This window comes from Struthio camelus, chromosome 19, assembly GCF_040807025.1.
Source record: "Struthio camelus isolate bStrCam1 chromosome 19, bStrCam1.hap1, whole genome shotgun sequence".
Classification (NCBI taxonomy): Eukaryota; Metazoa; Chordata; class Aves; order Struthioniformes; family Struthionidae; genus Struthio; species Struthio camelus.
The window spans coordinates 8424679-8443661 of record NC_090960.1 but is presented as its reverse complement, the minus strand read 5'-3'; the positions used below and the strand labels follow the sequence as shown (position 1 = coordinate 8443661).

General features: G+C 54.4%; 1 protein-coding gene across 5 annotated transcripts in view; it reads left to right on the top strand.

Annotated features, from left to right (window-relative positions):
• Positions 1-12450: 12450 nt before the first annotated feature.
• CASKIN2 (CASK interacting protein 2) overlaps positions 12451-18983 on the top strand; it is a 40620-nt gene continuing 34087 nt past the window's right edge. For 4 of the 5 annotated variants that reach the window (XM_068914078.1, XM_068914079.1, XM_068914076.1 and 1 more), the window contains exons 1-2: positions 12466-12821; positions 15308-16065. Coding sequence is in view for 1 of the 5 variants with exons in the window: in XM_068914077.1 (XP_068770178.1) it covers positions 15969-16065 (97 nt within the window). In the remaining 4 variants the exon portion in view is untranslated. Of the gene's footprint in view, positions 12822-15307; positions 16066-18983 lie in introns of all 5 variants that reach the window. The other variant, XM_068914077.1, reaches the window with a different exon arrangement.

Below are 18983 nucleotides of genomic sequence, written 5' to 3'. Positions count from 1 at the left end.
GCTTGTCTGTGTGAGGTTAGTACTGCAAAACAAGCTATGGCTTGTGCACTGGGATGATGGAGCTAAGGCAGGAGAGCTGTCGTAAACTGGGTGTTGTTATTTGCAGTGCGTGCCTTTGTGCGACTTTGCTTAATCTAGTCCTGAAGTGCAGACTATGAGCGTTAGCATGGGAAACTGGTGGGCAGCTGCTATTCCAAACACTTTCCTTATGCAGAAAAGCTCTTGCTTGCTTTCCCTGGAGAGCAACTAGCTTTCATATAGCTTTGAAAGAGAGCTCCTGATATTTAAACTTAGCAGTTTCTGAAGCATAGCATTACTTTTAATTTACAGTCTCAACAATTGCTATTCACTTGTGAAACTACCTTGCATTTGAGGGGAACTGTAATTTCTACTTCTCAGCTGTAGGGACATGATAAACCACAGCAGCTCCATCCCTGATGCACACGTGTCGTAGCTGCAATGACAACACCACGCTCAGCACTTTGGATTCACTTCTTAGTTATGTGGCAGTTTTATTACTTGGGCTTTATATTCAGGCTGTGGCCAGGTTTGAGCCTCCCTTACTGCTGTGTTGATGATATGTGGAAGTTCTTGCCTTGAAGAGGGAATGGTCTCTATAAAGCAGGCCTCACTGGGTAGAGGGGCTGGACAGAGGGGGAGAGAAAGACTAACTGTAGCAATCGGTGGTGCACAGCCTGGCTGTGTGCGCAGCTTGCAGTCACCAGGAGGAGCAGGCACAGGTATCCGCTCATTATCTGGCTGAGCATTTGGAGACTGCAGCTCTCTGAATGACTAGTTCTGCGAGTGCTGATCTATTGGAAACTGCAGCAGAGACAAGCTCTCGAGGGACACTGGAATGTAGCCGTAGAGTGGTACTAACCACTCCATCTAATTACAAGGAAGATTGAGGCACTAACCCCTTGAAAACATATCTTAAATTAAAAGAGAGATATAATAATTAACACTTAAGCAGGGAACTGCCGTCTTGCCAAATGTTGTAGATAAAGGTAATGAAATGGTTCAGCCCTTGAACGTAAAAGAAAAATACTTTTTCGTACAAATTTTGCATCACTCCTATCTGCAAAATTACTGTTTTGAAGAAAGATAGTAATCTTCCAAAGCTGCTGCTAGGCAAATTCTGTGACTGGGAAACAAATCTGGCTAGTTTAACGGTGGTTTAACCCTGAAAGGCACTTAGGTTAAAGTAGCGAGTTATATTTCCTGCGTCTGTCCCAGTTGGAGATCCTTTCTTATGTGGCGTGAGTAGAGCCATGGCATCGCATGGGGCACAGAGCAGCACCAGCTTCTGTTACAAAGCTATTGAAATCATTTCCCCAACTTGTTTCACCAAATACTTCCTTGTTAGATGGGTGTTTTCTCACTCGCTAGGTGTTTGTTTAGCACCTAGCTACTACTCTTGATTTGAACTCTGGAGAGAGGAGCCTGAATTAAGAGCCAACCTGCAAACCCTTTCCTGAGAACTCACTGGTCTCTTTATTCACGTGACCCCTGACTTAGAGAACGATGCTCTAAATTTTTTGTTGCTTAGCTCTGTATCTTTGTTTATATTGATCAAATAGCCTAATGGGTGAAGTTTAGCCTTTGCACTGGCCTTAGGGGTAGGCATGATTTCATTCAGCGTGTATTAGATGTGGTGCATTGACCCTCTAATACTGGCTGAGCACTTAAACGTTGTCTCTGTGCGATAGCTGTACATCAGTCTCACTTATCCCTTTCCAGGCAAGATTATTAAGCAGTTTCCAAGTACTGATCTGTTTTGCCTCCCTCGATTCTGGAAAGTGAGTGTTTGCTCTCACTTCTCATCTACAGGCAAGGAAAATGGCATGTGGCAAAGTTAAATAATTTCCCTAAAGCCACATGCTGAGTTTGAGGCCAAAAATTGACAGTAATTCTTTCCACAGCGGTGCTGGTTTAGGCAGCGTTCTATCCATCTCCCTCCAGTGATTATCCCAGAGCAACTGTTTATATCACCACAGATAGACGTGTGTTGAATATAATCATTTGACTTTAAAAGAGGAAGAAAAAGGTTTGAAGGAGCAGCTTTGTCAAGGCAGCTTGATGGTGACTCAGGTGTTGCTGTCATCTGTCTAGAAGTGTGCTACATATGTGGTCTGGCTGATTGGGAAGAAGTTGCTGTCATGTCTCGATGCCTGATTTGAATCAGATTTGTGTTACTGTGTGATCTGGTACTGTTCTGAGCTGGCATTAATGAATGTGGAGCCATGGCCTGAGGCAGAGCTGTGAGCAAAACTCAGCTCCTGACTCCCAGGTGGCTCTTTCCCTTATGCGTGTGCATTTCTAATGAACGCATCAGAATAAACTCACTTTCTCAGCTGCTCTGTAAACTCTCACGCCTGCCTTAACAGGAATACTTGGCTAAACAATTGCCTAGACTCCCTCCTTATCCTCACTGGATTTCCTGTTAATTAGCACAAAGTGGGCATTTATCTGAACCCAGACGACCCCCTCCTCTCTCACTGCAGGCTTCCTCCCACTGGAACGACAGATTAGAGCTGTCTGGTCAGTCCTGGCTAATTCCAGTCCCACGCTGCTAATTTGAGGTTTTAGTCTTCAGCCTCTGCCCGTCCTGGCTGATTGCAGCGAGCCAAAGGCCAAGGCAGCTGCCTTCTGTGGTTTTGTTTCCCTCGCTAAAGGTTAGAGGATCCCAAAGACAAAAGAGCAGCCAAAAATAACAAGGAGAGGCCAGGCAGGGCTTGCCTGGTGACAGGGAAGCAGAGAGGCCTCTGGGCTCTGCTGCTGCTGGTCGCTGTTGGGCTGAGGTCAGGGCCACGGATGCACACTCGGCAAACGGACCAGTCAAAGATAACCTGCACGCTGCCCTCGGCATCTGGCGTCAACAGCCGGGAGCCCTGGGGGAGGCACAGCCCGTCGCAGGGAGCTGCATTAGTCACTTTGCTTCCCTTTTACAATAATAAACCTTAGTACAAGGAAGACACGGTCGTACTTTTAACTCCTGCTTAGTGCGAAGAGGAAAAAAGTTCAGGCTCAAATCTGTAGCTCACGTGTAACTGTGTGCACGAGGCTCAAGAGGAGGCAAAGCCAGGAGGCCGTTCTGCAGGGACAGGTGGGTGGCGATGAACCGAGTAGATGCCTGCCCAAGCCTAAATGAATGCTCTGCCTCACTTTTGCAATGATGATGAACTCAGAAATGGAAATTACAGACCTGAGATGAAAACTGAAAAGCCTGATAGGTGCAAGTCAGGAAAATGAGATAAACTCCATTCTGGTGCCTGGAAAGAGCTGCCACATGAAATGCAAATCCAAGAGCAAGGATTTATGAGAAAGCTATCAAAAAAAAAAAAAAAGTGTTTTATAAATGGAGAATGCAATCCTGCTGCCTTGTATCTGAGCAGGGGGAGGAGGGAGGAAACCAGCAATAGTTGAGTTTCTCAGCTGCGGTACATTGAATCTACCTAAGCTACAATAAAGCATTTGATACAGCATCTCCCAGGAAATCTTTAGCACAGCAAAGACGTGGACAGGCACAAGAACTGTGGAATGGTTAAGGAAGAAGTCAAAAGTGAGACTGAAGTCTTTTGTTGCAAGGGGGGCAGCCAGTTTAGGTAGCATGGAACAGGAAACCCTCCGAAGTGGACCTGCACGCCATGGAGAAAGCTCTGCCTTGTTGACAGCAGGTTCCCTGTAGGAGCCAGATGTTTTTCCTTGTGGTTGTTCCCCCTGGCAAATCAGTCATCTGTGCCCTGTGCCGTAACTGAGTGGAGATATCTGACGGGTTGGAGGTGGTGGCTAAGGGTGTTAGAAGAGGTGGGAACTCTTTAAAATGAAAATGAAAAAGTAAAGTGACTATCATTTATGAAAATAATAATTGGTAAACCACTTAGTGTTTAATAGCCCAAGGGGATAAAAGCAGAGGCATACATTTCAGGAGTAGCAATAAGAAATTGTTATCAGCTGGGAGTTCATTAGGTGGAAAGACAGGAGCAGAGAAAGGCATGGGTTTGTTATGAGCTGCTTGTGTAACATGGCTTTAAAAAAGGCAAATATGATCCTCAGAGGGATCAAGCGAGATGTTTCCAGTAGAGGAATCGCTGTCATGTGGAAGGTGGGGTGAGACTTCCTCTGGAAGCATGCGTGGATTTTTGGTCTTTCACGTCCGAGTCTCCATGGAAAGTCGAGCAGCAGAAAGGAATAAGCAGGCTGGGGCAGAGTCGGTGTCCGTGAAGGCCTGCACCCACTATGTGTAACTGGGGACAGCGTTAGGGGCATGCAGCCCTGGTACCGCATCCAATTTTTGCAGGCTGAGCTCACGGAATAAGATGTTTTCCGAGATGGTTTCTTGTTTCAAATTTGATGTAGGTTTCAAGAGAAGGGTTACACAAGGCAAAAGCAGGACATGTTGCTGGCTGAACAAAACGCTCTGGTAGCCTTAACGTATTTGGAGAGAGTTCATCTGGATAAAAATCAGCCCAAAATGTTATTTTGGATTGACTTAGTTCCTGAAGGGTTTTGTGGCAGTGGAGGATATGGATACATGTGTGATGCTTTCTCAATGCCCTGGTTTGCCGCCGGGCTTTTGCCTCCCCTCCTCTCCTGCTGTGTGACGCAGGCAGTTGGTTTGGAAAGCAGTGGAGTTATCTGTATTGTCTCCTGCCCTGGCTTATTCCTCTACACAAAGGTCTATTCCCAGATCTAAGACACTGCAGCACAGGGATTCGGTGCACTCTTCGGATCCTCTTCCCTCCAGCAGCGTGCAGGGGAGCCTCGGTCAGGTCTCTCTTTTCCCCTCTGCTTTCCAGGTCAGGATGACAGTCAGTGCCTTTGTAAAGCAATTTGAAATGTGTCTAAAGGGTTTTGTGGAAGAGTGTACGTGTGTGTATTAATTTGCATTGTTTACGTTGCACCCAGGGTTGTTAGCAGGCCCAGGAAACCAGAGCTACCGCTAGATCCAGGTTTCTTTCCTGTCAGGAAAACTTAGTTAAAGCCTACTTCTGAAAGGAATTGCTTAGCCGTACTGGAGGGATAACAAAGCGAAAGCCGTGCCCTTAATCCTGCCCTTTCATCTCCTGGAAATTCCTTCCTGTCCTGTCTCTTTCTGTGTCTTGATTGTTAAAAGAAATGAGAAATAATTTCCACTTAGGGTGGGAGGGGAAAACCCAAAGCGGCAAAACTCCAGCCCAGCTGATGGCTGCAGGAGCCGAGAGGAGGCAGCTGTTGCTGAAGCCTGACTGGCGAGCGGGGCAGGAGCTGGAGCCCGTCCAGATGGCACCGCTAATCTGCAGGAGCCGCGTCCTCTCAGGGAAGGCGCAGGCTGGGCGGGCGCCCGCTCGGTGCAGGTCAGCCCAGCCCGCTGCCCTGCAGAGCGCGTTTGCCTGGTTGCTTCAGGCCTCTGGTTTGGCTCTTCATCCCCCTTGCACAGGGAGTGACGTCTCTCCCCGTTGATCATAAAGAGAGGTGAGCCCCTGACTTTGGTTTTCTGACTTGCATTTTTCCAGGGACGCAGCACTGTCCTGGTCCCACGTAATTCCACCCTCCCCCCACCCTGGGAGCAGCCAGCACCACTCTGCCTGTGCACCCAGCACCCGTGCTTTCCTTCATCTCCAGGCAGCCCAGATGTTCATGTTTCCTGGCCTGACAGATAAGGCGGCCTCTCCATTAATCGGGAGGCCTGGAGAATGGGATCAACGTGAGGCAGGCGTGCTGCAAAGTTAATCTCCTTTACTCCTCGATGATGGATGGAGCTCATTTCAGACATTAATCAAGCCCGTGCGTGTGCACCGGGCAAAATGGATTAGACATCGCACTGTTGGCGGAGGCACTCACAGAGCCCGCAGGCACTCTGGGAGGTTGCCTGGAGTGGGGCGGAGGCGACAGCAGCCAGGAATGCAGTGTAGTGGCGTGATGGAGGGGCTACAGCTGCCTGGGAGAGATGCAGCCGGATTCAGGGCAGAGCTGCAGCTGTGTGGGAGCCCTTCCTCGGCTCCGGTACAGAAGCTCTGCCCCTGGCTGCTGCCACACAGGTGCCTGGGAGGCTCTTTAATTCCAGTGTGAGATCAGCGTGGAACAGAGATAGGGAAATCTTGCTCATGGTGCTACTTCCCCAGCTCCACGTTGTGCTGTGGGCTACCGTAGATATCGTTGGCCTCGAGGAACGCTTTGCTCAGAGAAGAGCAGGACTGTGTCACAGAAGAGGCAAGAAAAATGCCAGGCCTGTAACCAGCTCTCCGTGCGCTTCTGACTGGTGTTCGTCCCTGAGAATTAGAAACTCAGGCCTGATGAAGCAGAGGGAAATGTCCAATTTTTGGACTCTGCCACAGCACGAGCGTCTGAGTAAGGAGAACGGAGACATGTATTTCCCTCTCAGCCATGCCAGAGCACCTGCTCTCACTTCTCTCTTAGAAATGACCGGCTCGGGGTCGCCCAGGCATGTATTACCGGTGGGGGTTCCCAAGCCCCAGTCTCGCTATTGAAGCGATGCTGGTGGTATATATGCTCCCTGCTGAGTGGCAGCTGTAGGTTGTAATATTCACTGACAGTCAATGAGTTGTGTTTTCATGTGATTAATTACACCTCCCCTCCTGGCAGGAGCCATTCAAGTCCCCAGAGTGCTTGATGATAACGGAGTTGGGGGCAGAAGCCAAACGTTTCCGCAGAATAATGCGGCACAGGGACCGCGTGTGGCCGGTGGGGCGGTCACAGGGTTGGTCTGGCCCCTTCCGGGTTGATCCGAGGAAGGGACCCTGCCTCTGCAGTGAAATGTGTCTGACCTTCGTTTCCAGGCCGAGTGTGAGTGGATGGGCAGAGCCTGTGAGGCTTGTTAACAGGCATTTTCTTTCCCCCCTGCCTTAAGTGCAAAGCCCAACTGACATCAAAGCAACAGAAAGTCTAATCCTGTTTTGAATCAGTGCAAGCACATGCAGCGAATGTTAAACAGGGAATCCGCAGCAGAAAAAGGGGGGGATTATCTTTAGTTTCCTGAGAGAGTGACGGGGCAAGGGAGACGGAGAGAAAAAAGGCACAGGAACAGAGAGAAGTGACTGTCAGCATAGACGGACTTGCAGAGGAGCAGGAGAAGGAGACCAGGCAGCAGGGAGTGGGAGGATAGAGCGCGAGCTGCAGCAGATGTGTACGGGTGGAAAGGTAAGTGAGCAGAGCTGAGCACTCGTGCGTGGGACATCTACTCCAGCCTGGGGAGCCCCATATCAGGCGCCTGCCAAAGTTCACGCTCCAACATGGGGGATTTAATTGCGATGAGGATTTGCCTTGCTGGTGAAGAAGCCGGTGCAGGCTGTAACTTCCCGGGCTCGCGCACTCCTGCTGATGCTGCAGAGTTGCTTTTCTAGTGAGCTCAGAGCCGGGCTCCAGCTGGAGTGACGTAGAGGGAGCGCTCCGGTGTTTGTGTGTGGCGAAGGACCGACCCTGGGGCTGGTCACCTGTGGTAGTGTTGCAGGGAGGATTTCTTTGCTGTAAAAGATGGTAGCTGGGCAGAGCTTCCCAAACCACTTGAAGGTGAACGGGAACAACCCCCATTTGTGTCTGCTATACACTGGGGAACTGACTCTAGCTGGGATTTATGTTGCTGCCTATCATTGCTGGGTACCACCAGCTCTGCAAAGGGCAGTTGCTGCTGCTTCACGCTGTGGGTGACGTTCAGCCTTGCAGCACGTGCTGCCTTTTGGGAATGGGTGCCCCTGGCCTGGGGCTGGGATGTGTCCTGGGAAGCGCTCCCTGGTGCTGTGGCCGGCTGAGGCTGCAGACAGTGCTGCAGCGCACGTGGCAGAGGGGGCAGGAGGTGTCGGGGGCCAAACTGGCCCAAACACCTGCCTGCTGGACCATCCTCCTCCTCCTCCTCCTCCTCCTCCTCCTCCTCCTCACAGGCAGGGCTTCTCTTTCTCCATCTAACCCCCTAGACGAGATCTAGTTTGAGCTCCGCAGACCTCTCCCAGGAGCAGCTGTTGCTAGGGAAGTTTTGAAAAGGTGATGGTATAAATGTGTTCATAAACACGTAGCGTGTCCTGAGGGGGTCCAGGCCGGGGGGCTCATCCCCCGTCCTTCTCCAGCTTTGCCCTTGACTTTGAGCAGGGGGAAGGGCTGCAAAGGGGAGAGGCTCTCTGGGTCCCTGCAGGTGGGACATGGGATTGGACCCAGACTTGCTGGGCTGCTTACGAAAAGGACCGGCATCCTGCTGGGCTCAGTCTGCAGTGGGGCACCTGTCGCCTTGCGGTGCCCCATGTGTGCCCCTCCTCAGCGAGGCCGGGGGCTCGAGTTGTGACCCTCCAAGAGCTACAGAAAGGGCTATTGGGGTCTGCTCTCCCTTTACCTCACTGAGCCCTGAATGCATTTAAACCTGGGCAATAACCAACTTTCTGCAGTAACCTAATTGACTGTAGGAGAACCGATCCCTTCCTGTGTTGTGGTTCAAGCCTGGCTTCCTGCAGGCTCCTGCCCTGCTACGAAACTTCTTTCCTTGCCTTTCCCCATCTTTTATTTGGGTGTAGGAAAAGCCTGTGTGGATCTATCAGATATCCTGAAATATCAGAAATCGGATACCAGAAATCTCTGCCCGGCAACCCATTTGGGAAAGCAGGGATGGAGCAGCTTGTCCTCCCACCTAGTGATGGGGGAGCAGCTGGGGGAGGAAAGTGCTGGTGGCTGCTGAGCAGCCAGAGCATGAGAAGATGGAGCTGAGCAGTCACTCTGGGGACAGGAGAAGGTCCAAGATTTCCATCCCTGGAGGTACCTGGAGACCTCAGTGATGAAGCTCTGCTTCATCCTTGACCTAAGCCTTCATACCCACAGGAAAGGGAACACAGCATGAATTTGAGGTGCCACAGCCTCTGTGCAGGTGGTGTTACCCTAGTGGGTGTCCCGATACCTGGCTACAGCCCCATTTTGACTCCGAACTGGAAGTGTCCTGGCATCAGTGTCTCCAGGCCTGTCCAGGAAAGCAATGCTACCCACATAGGGGATACCTGGCTCCAGCTTCTTAGTTTTTTAGCAGGACTGCCCCTCTGCCTGTGTCAGCTGTGGGAACTAAAGCTCAAGGGCTTCTTGTGGTGTCGCACTAAGGGAGCTCTGAGCTACCTGATCCCAGGTGAGAGGGATTTTTTGGATAGCAGCAGCAGGTCTTTGGGTCATGCTCTGTGAGCTGCGTGTCTCTCCTGCAATTTTGAACAGCAGAGAAAGGAGAAGCCAGGCAGTGCCTGAGCCATAGCTTAACTGGGGCGGGGGGAGGTATGTCTCCATCAGGCTGTTTCATAGCATACTTAAAATGTTTTGAATGTCTGATCTTGGCCTTCGTCGCCTTCCCACTGGTTCTCTGCTCCCGCTAGGTGGGGCTGGAATCAGCGGCAGCTTTCCGAGTTTCAGATTTCATCAGTGAAAGCCAAAGTGGGAGTTTCGCGCTCTCAGGACTTCAAGCCGGGTCTGTCCCAGCCTCACCGGGAGCTGGCACTGACAGGCAGATGCTGCAGACCCCGCTGCATGCCTTGCTGCTGTCAGCAAGGCAGGAGCATCGTTTTATTTTGACGATGGGTGGTTGGGGAACAACTAAGGTCAATCTCGGAGGAGAGAGGAGGGATTGAAACAGCTGCTGAGGCTGAGAAGAGCAGAGATGAGCCGTGGCCATCAGTCCCCTGCTGAGGACAAGGGCTAGGGCTATCCAGCAAAGCTAGGCAGTGATATTTTGAGTCAGAATGTAACAACTGTAGGAGCAACACTTCTGCTTCTCCCTCCCATTCTCCACCCCAGAGAAGCTGCTTTTAAAGGCTGCCTTGAAGTTAGAAAAAAATTCTCCCCGCACGCTGCAAGGAGGAAGACCGTTACAGAATGAGCCTCTAGATGGCAACATTGACCTGACCACCTGCAAGTTGGAGCCGAGTCCCTGCTGAAGCCAAGCAGCCTTTTCCAGATCCAGAGCTGGACCGGTCACAGTGGCTCCACACCCAAATCCAAGGGGCGTCAGTCGATGCTCCCTTTGGCACCTTTCTGAAATGGGTTGCAAGGTCTCAGGATAGGGCTGAGCTCTTTGCAGGCCTCCCCAATGTGCCAACCCTTCAAAACGCCCCCAAAACGTACATACAAAGATCTTGCTCCTGTGCGAAAAAGCAGCACAGCGTTAAAAGGCATTTCTTTGGGGCCGAGGAGCAGGCGAATGACAGAGATGCCTTCTGCCCCCCTCTGCCGTGCTGGGCAGGACGCTCGTCACCCTCGTTGAGCCTGCGGGATGGAGCTAAGCGACTCCCCCTCTCCCCATTGCTTGGAGAAAAAAAAAAAAAAAAAAAAAACCTTTGCAAGAGAGAGGATTTTGCGTGTGGTTTCCTTTATGGCAGATCAACTTTCTTAGCACCTGATCTGAGGGCATGTGAAAAATAAATGTTATCCTAGGCCTCAGCCACCTCTGCAGCCAGGACAGGTCTCAGCTCTGGGTCACTGCTGTTAACAAGTCTTTTTGCTGAGGATCGTGAAAGAGCCGTTTAACCTCCCAGAATTAAATGAAAAGCTACGTGGTATGGGATAGGAAATGGGGGCTACTGCCTTCTAATCCCTCTGCTGCTGTCTGCCTTCAGGCAGGGACCGTAAACCAAAAGCGTCGAGCTGAAGTGCGGCATTAGGAGCATTGGTGTGGAGTTTAGTGTTCAAAGGCTGCGCTGGAAATGGTGAATATCGAGCAAATCTGGACGGACTCTCCAGTGGCACCCTCTGTTGAGGCTTGTGTGACCGCAGAGATTAAAGCTTAAGTTATCCAGCTTTAACCACACGAGCTGAACTGGAGCAGTATATAACCATGTGGGAATATTGGTGAAACGTGCCTTTTCTGCAGTGTAACTATGTGCCCACAGGAGACGGGGTGGAAAGGTCCTACCTCTGTGTGAGATAGCGATGCAGGATGCAAACTTTGTGTAAAGTAGGGCCTGGTCTCCTCTTGTACAAAGTGGGTTTAGTCTGTGTTCAGGGAGCTGCAAAGCTTAATTAAGATCCTTAAAAGGACAAAAGGCGCTACATAAATTCGAGAGATTATTATAAATGTAACTGCTTTACAAGCTCTGGCAAAAATCACAGGAGGAATGACGAGACCTTTCGCTTCACAGCACTTCCTAGCAGGACTACTTATAGCTTCGTGCTTCAAAATAGCAGCCATAAAATGTTGACATTTATAATTAGATGTGCATAATAATCTCTTTATTCCAGGACTGAAAAGACTGGGTGTGTCTTGAAACGTCAGTTCCTTCTCGCTGAGGATCCCCCTTACTGGGACTGCTCAATAAACTATAATTTGGTGAAATGTCTTGGGGCCTGGCTCTAAGAGGTACTGAATATTTGCAACTCCCCCAGAGAGCTGTGGGCTGGGTATTTAGTGAATAAAATCAAAGCCTCTGTGTGTTTTTAATCTGATTAGTTGATGATAATCCAATGGTATCATGCAGCCAAAGCTGTCCAGCTTTATTAGGCAATCTCTTGTTTTAAGAGAACCTTGCTCATGTGGGAGCACCGAATGCTGTTGTTTCTGTCAAGGATTGACAGAAAAGGGTATTTTTTGGTGGTTTTAATGCTTTGGGAGAGTAGAATTAATCTGGGACTTGGAGAGCTGAGGGTCAGCGGGTTTTGTTCCCCTGGGTGCTCTCAGCGAGCTGGAGCGAGCCGGCCGAGGGCTGCTCTTCAGCACGGACCTCTGCCGAGCTGCGAGCAGCGGGCCCTGGCCTTGGGTGCCCTGGCGCAGGGCACCCTGCCACTGTCGCTCGCTGAGCAGCCTCCTGGGGTGTCTCAGGGGCACAGCTGAGGGCTTTGCCCAGCCCAGGCTGCTCCTGGTGGGAGTTATCTCAGCCTGGCCCTGGAGGTTGAAGGCTCCCAGGGGACCGTGGCTGGGAAGGGCCCTCGGAGGGCTCCAGTGCACCCTCCTGTGCAAAGTGGGGGGGCTGCTGTGATCCCAGACTGGGGGATGCCCTTCCCCCTGCTGCTGGGACCACCCGGGTGGTAGGGACAGGTTTGGGGGTCAGCAGGTCCAGCCGGGCGTGGGGTCGGTTAGGGGGCCGAGGGCAGCAAGCCGGCTCGGCTCTGCTCGGCTCCTGCCTCCCCCGTGCCTATCGGGGCCGGGCGACCCCGCTGCCGGGACAGGGCGGCTGCAGCCGGAGAGCTCGGGACCGGACCGGACCGGGACGGGGGATCTCCCGCTGGGGCCCGTCTCGTGACGGGGGGGATCGCCCAGCGGGGCCCCGTTCAAAGCCAGCCGTTTGTCTTAAAGGCGAAGGGGCGAACGCCGTCGCCGGGCGGGGAGCGGGCCGGGAGCCGCCGCGGGCCGGGGCGCGGTGCCGGTGCGCCGGGCTGCCGCGGCCCTGCCCAAATCGGCCGGCGCATCACGGTGAGTGACAGCAGCCCTGGCCCTGCCCAGCCCGCACAACCCGTCGGGCTTTTCCAATCAGGCCGGGCCGGGGAGGGATTTCCTGCCGGGACGGGGCCAGCCCGAGCGGGACTTTGCAGAGCGCCGCGCCGCCCTGCGGACCGGGCGAGCCGCCTCTGGGGCCGCGCGGCTCGGCTCGGCTCGGCTCGGCTCGGCTTAGTTCAGTCCAGTCCAGTCCAGTCCTGCCTTGCCTGGCTCGGCTCGGCTCGGCTCGGCTCAGTCCCGCTCCGCTCGGTTCAGTCCTGCCTTGCCCGGCTCGGCAGGGCACGGCACGGTACGGTTCTGTACTGTCCAGCTCGGCTTTGTACTGTTCCGTTCGGCACAGTTCGGCTCGGCTTGGTCCGGTTTGGCTCAGCTTAGCGCTGCGTTTCACTGCCCGGCTCGGCTCGGTTCCGCGGCTCGGCGTGCTGGAGCGCCCCGAGAGGTGAGTCGGGGGCTGCCGCCTGCCGCGCTGGGGCGGCTCGCCCGGGGCCGGGCCAGCCCCGCCGCCGGGGGCGCGTCGCTCCCCGCCCGCGCGGGGCCGCCGGCCGCGCCCCGGAGCCGGCTGCGCGGATGCCCCGCGCCGCGGCGGCCTCGGCCTCGCCTGCCCGGGGCCGGCGAGGCTCCCCCACCGCTGCCCTTCGCGCCCGAGTTTCTTCGGCTCTCGCGTGCTCCTCTTTAGCATCTTTCCTTCTTTGCGTGCATAACTGTTTTGTTTTTGTTTTTCTTTTCTTCCTCCTTCTCCTGGCGTTGTTGGCTGCAGCTCAGATACTTGGGTTCTCAGGTGAATTCCTGGGCTGGAGGCTCAGACTTACTCGGGTGGGAGGAATGTTTGCTGTTGCTTTTCCAGCTTTGTGTGTTCTTGCTGAGGCTTACCTTTGCTACTGCTCTTCTCTTGTGAGGCTGAAGAGGTGGAGGTTGGTATTTGGAGCTCTCGGTACCCCCGAGTTATTTACTGAGTCTCACAGGCACCAGGAACGGTAGGCAGTAGCGTGGGGCTGTTTCCTAGGTAAGGCCCCATGGACTACTTTAATAAATGAGTCAATAGCCTTAATGCCCCTATGCTGGCTTTTATTGTGCTCAGAGAGCAACTTGAAGTTGGATGAGGTACACTGAATTAGATTAAATGAAGTAACTTTGAAGATAGTGCAGTACTTAAGATTTGAGGAGGTGATTTATTTGTGGCAGAGGTTAGTTTGAGTTAAGCGACTGAAACTTTGTTGTAACATAGATAAGCCTGTGCTGGTGCTCCAGGCTGAGGGGAGGTGACAGCCGACCTCAGCTGGCAACAGCTGGTACCAAACCCCTGAGTAGCCTCAGGCAGAGGGACTCATTGGCCAAACAAACCCCAGGCTGGTGGCCAGGGGGGTGGGCGGTGAAAGTGAGGAATAAACTCTAGCTTTGCTACAGGAGTCTCGGCATCCCCTTGTCCCAGAAGCCTAACTGGCTGCACCAAGTTAGCAGCATCACCTCTCCTGCTCCTGGCTGCTCTCCGAATAACGCAGGCTGCACCCAGAGGATGGCTGGGAGTGCGGGGGAGCCCGCGGGAGCCAGCACGGGGGGTCCGCGCTCACGAGCGGGCTGGGCACACACAGCTGCCAGGTTTGCCCTGGGTGGGGTACACGATGCTGCTCTTGGTGCAGTCCAGCCTGCCGCTGGCAGGGTCACAGGTAGGGAGCCCTGGGGTGCCCAGGTCACCCCGTGGGCTCGTCCTCCCGACCCCACCGGACGCCTTTCCTCCCACTGCCGCCTGTCCTTCTTATGTGGTTTCCTTCCTCGAAATGGTGACCTCAATTGCTCAGAGGAAGCAACACCCAGCGTTACATAAATGGCTGAGGATGAGCGCGAGTGCTTTGGGAAGGGCAATGGCAGGGAGGGCAAGGCTCGAGCGACAGCCTCGACAGGGGAAACTGGAGCCCGTTCTCACTAGGTCGCTGGTTCTAATCTGGCCTGGATCGGCACGGCTGGAGTCGTGGGGCTATCTGGCGACAGCCTGGCAGCTTGTCGGCCGTGTGCTCCCTTCCCTGCCCTCCTGCACGCACGCTCCTCCCCAGGCTTTGGAGGAGCCTGCCAGATGTGTGACTCCAAACCAGGAGGGTTTTCCAGCCACCTTATTTGGCCACATAAACGTAGAGAGAGAGAGAGAGAAGAGTGGCTTGGAAGGTGTAAATGGCTGCAGTGGGACCCCTGTGCCCTCTCCTAGGGGTGACAGGAGCCCCTTCTCCGCTGCCTCTACCCTGCTGCTGCATGCCTGCGTCCCTGTGCCAGCCGGGAGGCGCTTGGAGGTAGCTTTGCTGGTAGTTTTGATCTCTTTCCTCTGAGTAAGGCTGTGCTGTGGGTTACTCTCGGCTCCTCACCTGCAAGCGATGGGCCCAAGAGGGCTCCCATGCCAGTTGTCTCAGCTCCTGGGGCACTGAGCTTCACGGTTATTTTGGAGGGCCAGCGCATGCCCCTGCGCAGAGGAGGGAAGGGTGCCAGGCGTGCTGAGCCAGTCCATGGGCTGCAAAGGACTTCGGCTAAATGTCTTTTCAGGTGCTGTTGCTGGGAGAGGAGAGGAGGGGAAGTCATAGTCCCCTGAGCCCTACGCGTCCTCTTTAGGGTGGGCACGATGTGCCTGGCCCTGCAGGCCATGACTGGGGGGAACAGGGGCTGAGGCTGTGCCCCTGCCCTGCTCACCCTAAGGCAGCAGCGTCGCTTTGCTGTCCGGCTCGTTGCACCCTGGGCTGCCCTACAGCAGTGGCTTTTGGAGGTTTTCTCTGCAGGTTCTTCCCGCTCCTTTTAACGTGAGGATGAGCCAAGTCCTGCCAGGACTAAATATAGTCAAAGTATTTGTTCTTCGGCGTGGATACAAAAGCTGTCGCGATGGAGTGTTTCAACAGCGCTGGGAAGTAAATAGCCTTTGAAGCCTGACTCTGCTGTTCCCCCTTGCAGGTACCGGGTTTCCCGTGCCGTCCTCCTGCCCGGGCCTCTGCCGTGGAGACCGCTGCCAGGAGCGGAGGCTCCCCAGCGTGGCTGGCGGGGTTGTCGCCAAGAGGAATGCCGGAACGAGGGGGCTAATGAGCACCAGAGAGAGGGAGGATCTATAACTTCCAGATGGCGAGGAGCCCGTAATCCCTTTGGGAAGAATTAGAGACTCATCCGCACAGCACAGCCTGGCGAGGGAAACAAAACATGACACCTCTGTCTCCGGGAGCTTTGCACAGGTTCAGCTGAGAGGCCAAAGTCGTCCCGATGCAAACTCTCCTGACTCCTGTGCCCTGAGCCGCCTCGCTTTGTCTCGTGGGGCCCGGCTGCTGCCGGGAGTCAGTCCCTGTGCGCCGAACTATTTCTCGTTTTAATTGATTGCATGTTCTTTAACGAAACTCCATCCGGGTCTCGCTCCTCCTGAAGTGGAAAGTGACTTCTTTGTCACTGTCAGCAGAGAGACAACTTCTTTTTTTATGTCCCGTGGGATTGTAAAGCATCTTTCTTGCTGGATTTCACCTCCTGTCCGAGTGTGTTTTGAGGAATTACAGGCCTATTCCCATGGCTATATAAACCACAGGGTTCTGTGGACTTCTTCCTCCCACACCGCTGTCGCCCCGACTTGTCCATGATGGGGCGAGAGCAGGAGCTGATCCAGGCAGTGAAAAATGGGGATGTACCTGGTGTGCAGAAACTGGTGGCCAAGATCAAAGCGTCCAAGAGCAGTAAGTACCTCAGCGCAGAGACGCAGGCTCTCTCGCCGCGTCCCGTCTGTCCTGCTATGTGTTTCTGCCCTTCGCACCTTGCTGCGTGTCCTGGGACGTGAGTCCTGGCACCGGGCTCCCGCGCGGGGATTGTTCTGTGTCCAAGCCGGGGGTGTGAATACTGGCTCTGAACTCCAGTGTACGAATTACGTCGTGGCTGGAGGGGGGAGTGCGAATCCAGCCCTTGCCGATGAATGGCTGAGCTGTAAATGATCCTCCCAGCAGGGCTCAAGTTCCCTTTGGGCTCCAGGCCCCAAAGTATGGGACACCGAGCAGGGAAGGGCAAAAGGAAATCACAGCAGGGGAGAAAGCGATGCCATTTGGGGGATGCTGCTACAAAGAGTCTTTAGCGATTGCCACTCACTCCTGGCCATATTTATCTTGTGAAAAATTATCAGCCAAGCCAGTCAACTGGAACCAATTGTCAAGCCTTGGGTTTCAGTCTGGTAATGTTTAACCCTTCAGCAGAGCTGTTCTCTTTCATGTGCTCTCTGAAAGGTCAGCTGCAAGCATGAGTTGGAATGAATTTCAGGCTCGGTCTGTGCTGAATGTTTTGATGGGCCGGGCTGCGAGATGGGGGAAAGGCTCCCTGTCGCTCTGGCAAAGGCGTCGCGTGGAACTGGTGGTGCTGGCAGCGGGCAGGGGGAGTTGCTCACTGTTCAGGATCCCAAAGGGCGGCGAGGTGTCGTAGGCGCCGCAAACTTTCTGCAGGAATTGGGGAGGGAGGATGCAAAGGTGGAGGAGCAGGTTGTGGCTGGGTTAGCGTGCACGGGAGCCAAGCACAAGCGTGAAGGAGCATACCCGGTGCCCTGAGCACGGTCCCACCTCCGCAGGGAAGGCAGCAGGGACTGCAGGTGCCAGTGGAAAGGCCGCGGTTAGGAGCACGGCAGCCCCGCACGGTCGTACAGAGATCTTCCTAGACCCCTAGCAGCATTGCATGGCCGGTGGGTGAGTTCCTGGTTAGGAAAGCCCGGTCACTCCTGGCTCTGGAGAGAGAGGAGGAGACTGGAAGAAGTAAATGAAAGGGCGCTTGCCAGCAGCACGTGACAGGAGGAAGCCGCACCGATCCTGCCTGGGCCGTGGGGCTGCGGGCAGGGGATGCCAAGGAGCCGCGCTGGGGAAGGTGAGACCTAACGAACCCCTTTCGCATGCGCCGTTTGCAGCCCGAAGGAAGCGTGATTTCAGCTGGGTGCGGGGGCCGAGAGAGGGAAGTTAGCACAGGCAAAACAGATCTAGGACTGCCTCCCTAGTGAAAGGTGTTTATAAAAACTAACTGAAGATCCCCTTCTCCCCCCCATCGCTTGGCAGCCCTGCGAGCAGCGAAGGCAGGGCAGGGGCAGCAGCCGCGCGGGGGAGGCCCAGCCGTGCTGCGGGGCGCTCGGCCGCAGGCCGCCCGCGCGGTGACTGCGGCACCCCCTTGTCAAAGCTGCGTGTTGGTGGGGAGTCTGCTGGGTGCGCAGGAGAAACGGAGGGGAAAAACCTCCCCGGGGAGGGAGAAGGGAAAATCAGGCAGGAAAAGAAGCATTAAGACTTACTAGGAGCAGCTCAGGGTAGTGAGCCTTGTGCTGAGAAACGTAAGTTAGGCTGAAGATTACGAACGTGAGAAGAGGCTAAACTCCCTTGGGTCAGCTACTGGAAAGCTTTGACTGGGGCCAAAGCTCTGTGCATCCCGATTGCTGGGCCTGTGGGAGGGCTGGACACAGCTGTGGTGCAGCGGGAGGGCTGGGCTGCTGCCTGCTCCCACCGAGCACGTGCTGAGTCCGGCTTGCTGAGTCCGGCTTGCGGGAAAAGCGGATGCCTGGTGGCCCTGCCTCCCTCCCTGAATTGAGGGACCAAGAGCATTTGCTACACTTGCTGCTCAGGGACCGCTCCAGTATGAGGAGCCGCATCCCAAGCGGGACACTGGGTGCAGGGCTGCTCGCTCTCGGGAACGAGCAAGGTCCCGGCGCTGGAGGGAGATGAGTTTGTGTTTGCAGGGGGCTTGGAGGACACCGCCAAGGCAGTAGTGTCAGGATGCGAGCAAACCCGTGAGCAGATACGGACGCAGTCCTGTTCCTGGACTCACGTGCTGGGGCCGAACTCCCTGGGGTCTAATGAGCTGGTGCGGACAGGCTCAGCGCATCGGCCTGCATGCCAGGAGGGGTGAAATTACACTTGTTTCCTCTGGTCCATCTCTGAAAACTTTTCTCCTAGTTACACCCCGTCTATGTCTTCACTCTGGCGTTCCCCCTTCCCGTGGCCGTGGGGCACCCCGTGAACGTGTGCGGGCAGCTCCCGCAGTGCAACGGCGTCAGCAGGTCCCTCGCGCTGGCAGGAGCGCTCTGATTATTTTCACTTTATTCCTTTGTAAGGAGGGGAGCAGAGCCCAAACCCCTGCGAGGCCGCTGCTGCAAAAACCTTTGCAGGGCTCGCACAGGCCACGCTCGCTGTGCGGGGTTTAACCAGCCCCAGCGGGGCTCGGCCCCTCCGCGGAGGGCAGCGCTGCTCCCTATCCCTTACGCTTTCCTCTCCCTCCTCTTGCCGAGATGCCATGTGAGCAGAGCGTTTGCTGCATTTGCTGCTCATTAAAGCGCCTTTTCCATACGACAGGCAGAGATGCTGATTTTTAAAATCCCTCTAAGAGTCCTTCTGCTGTCTCAGTGGATTCGGAGCTCCGTCTCTGTGATTAGCCCTCCGGGACTTCCTGTGCCTAAAAAAGTCACTGCACGTAAGCAAGAATCAAGCGCCAGTCCCAGCAGCGGGAACTTCAGGGACGCGTTGTTTAATATTCACCGTGCAGAGCCCTCGTCCGCGCACAAGCGCTGCCGTACAAATGGGTCACAGCACCTATTATTGTAGGGCTGCCGGGTGGGCAGGGAGAAAGTTTTGGGGGCAGGGGC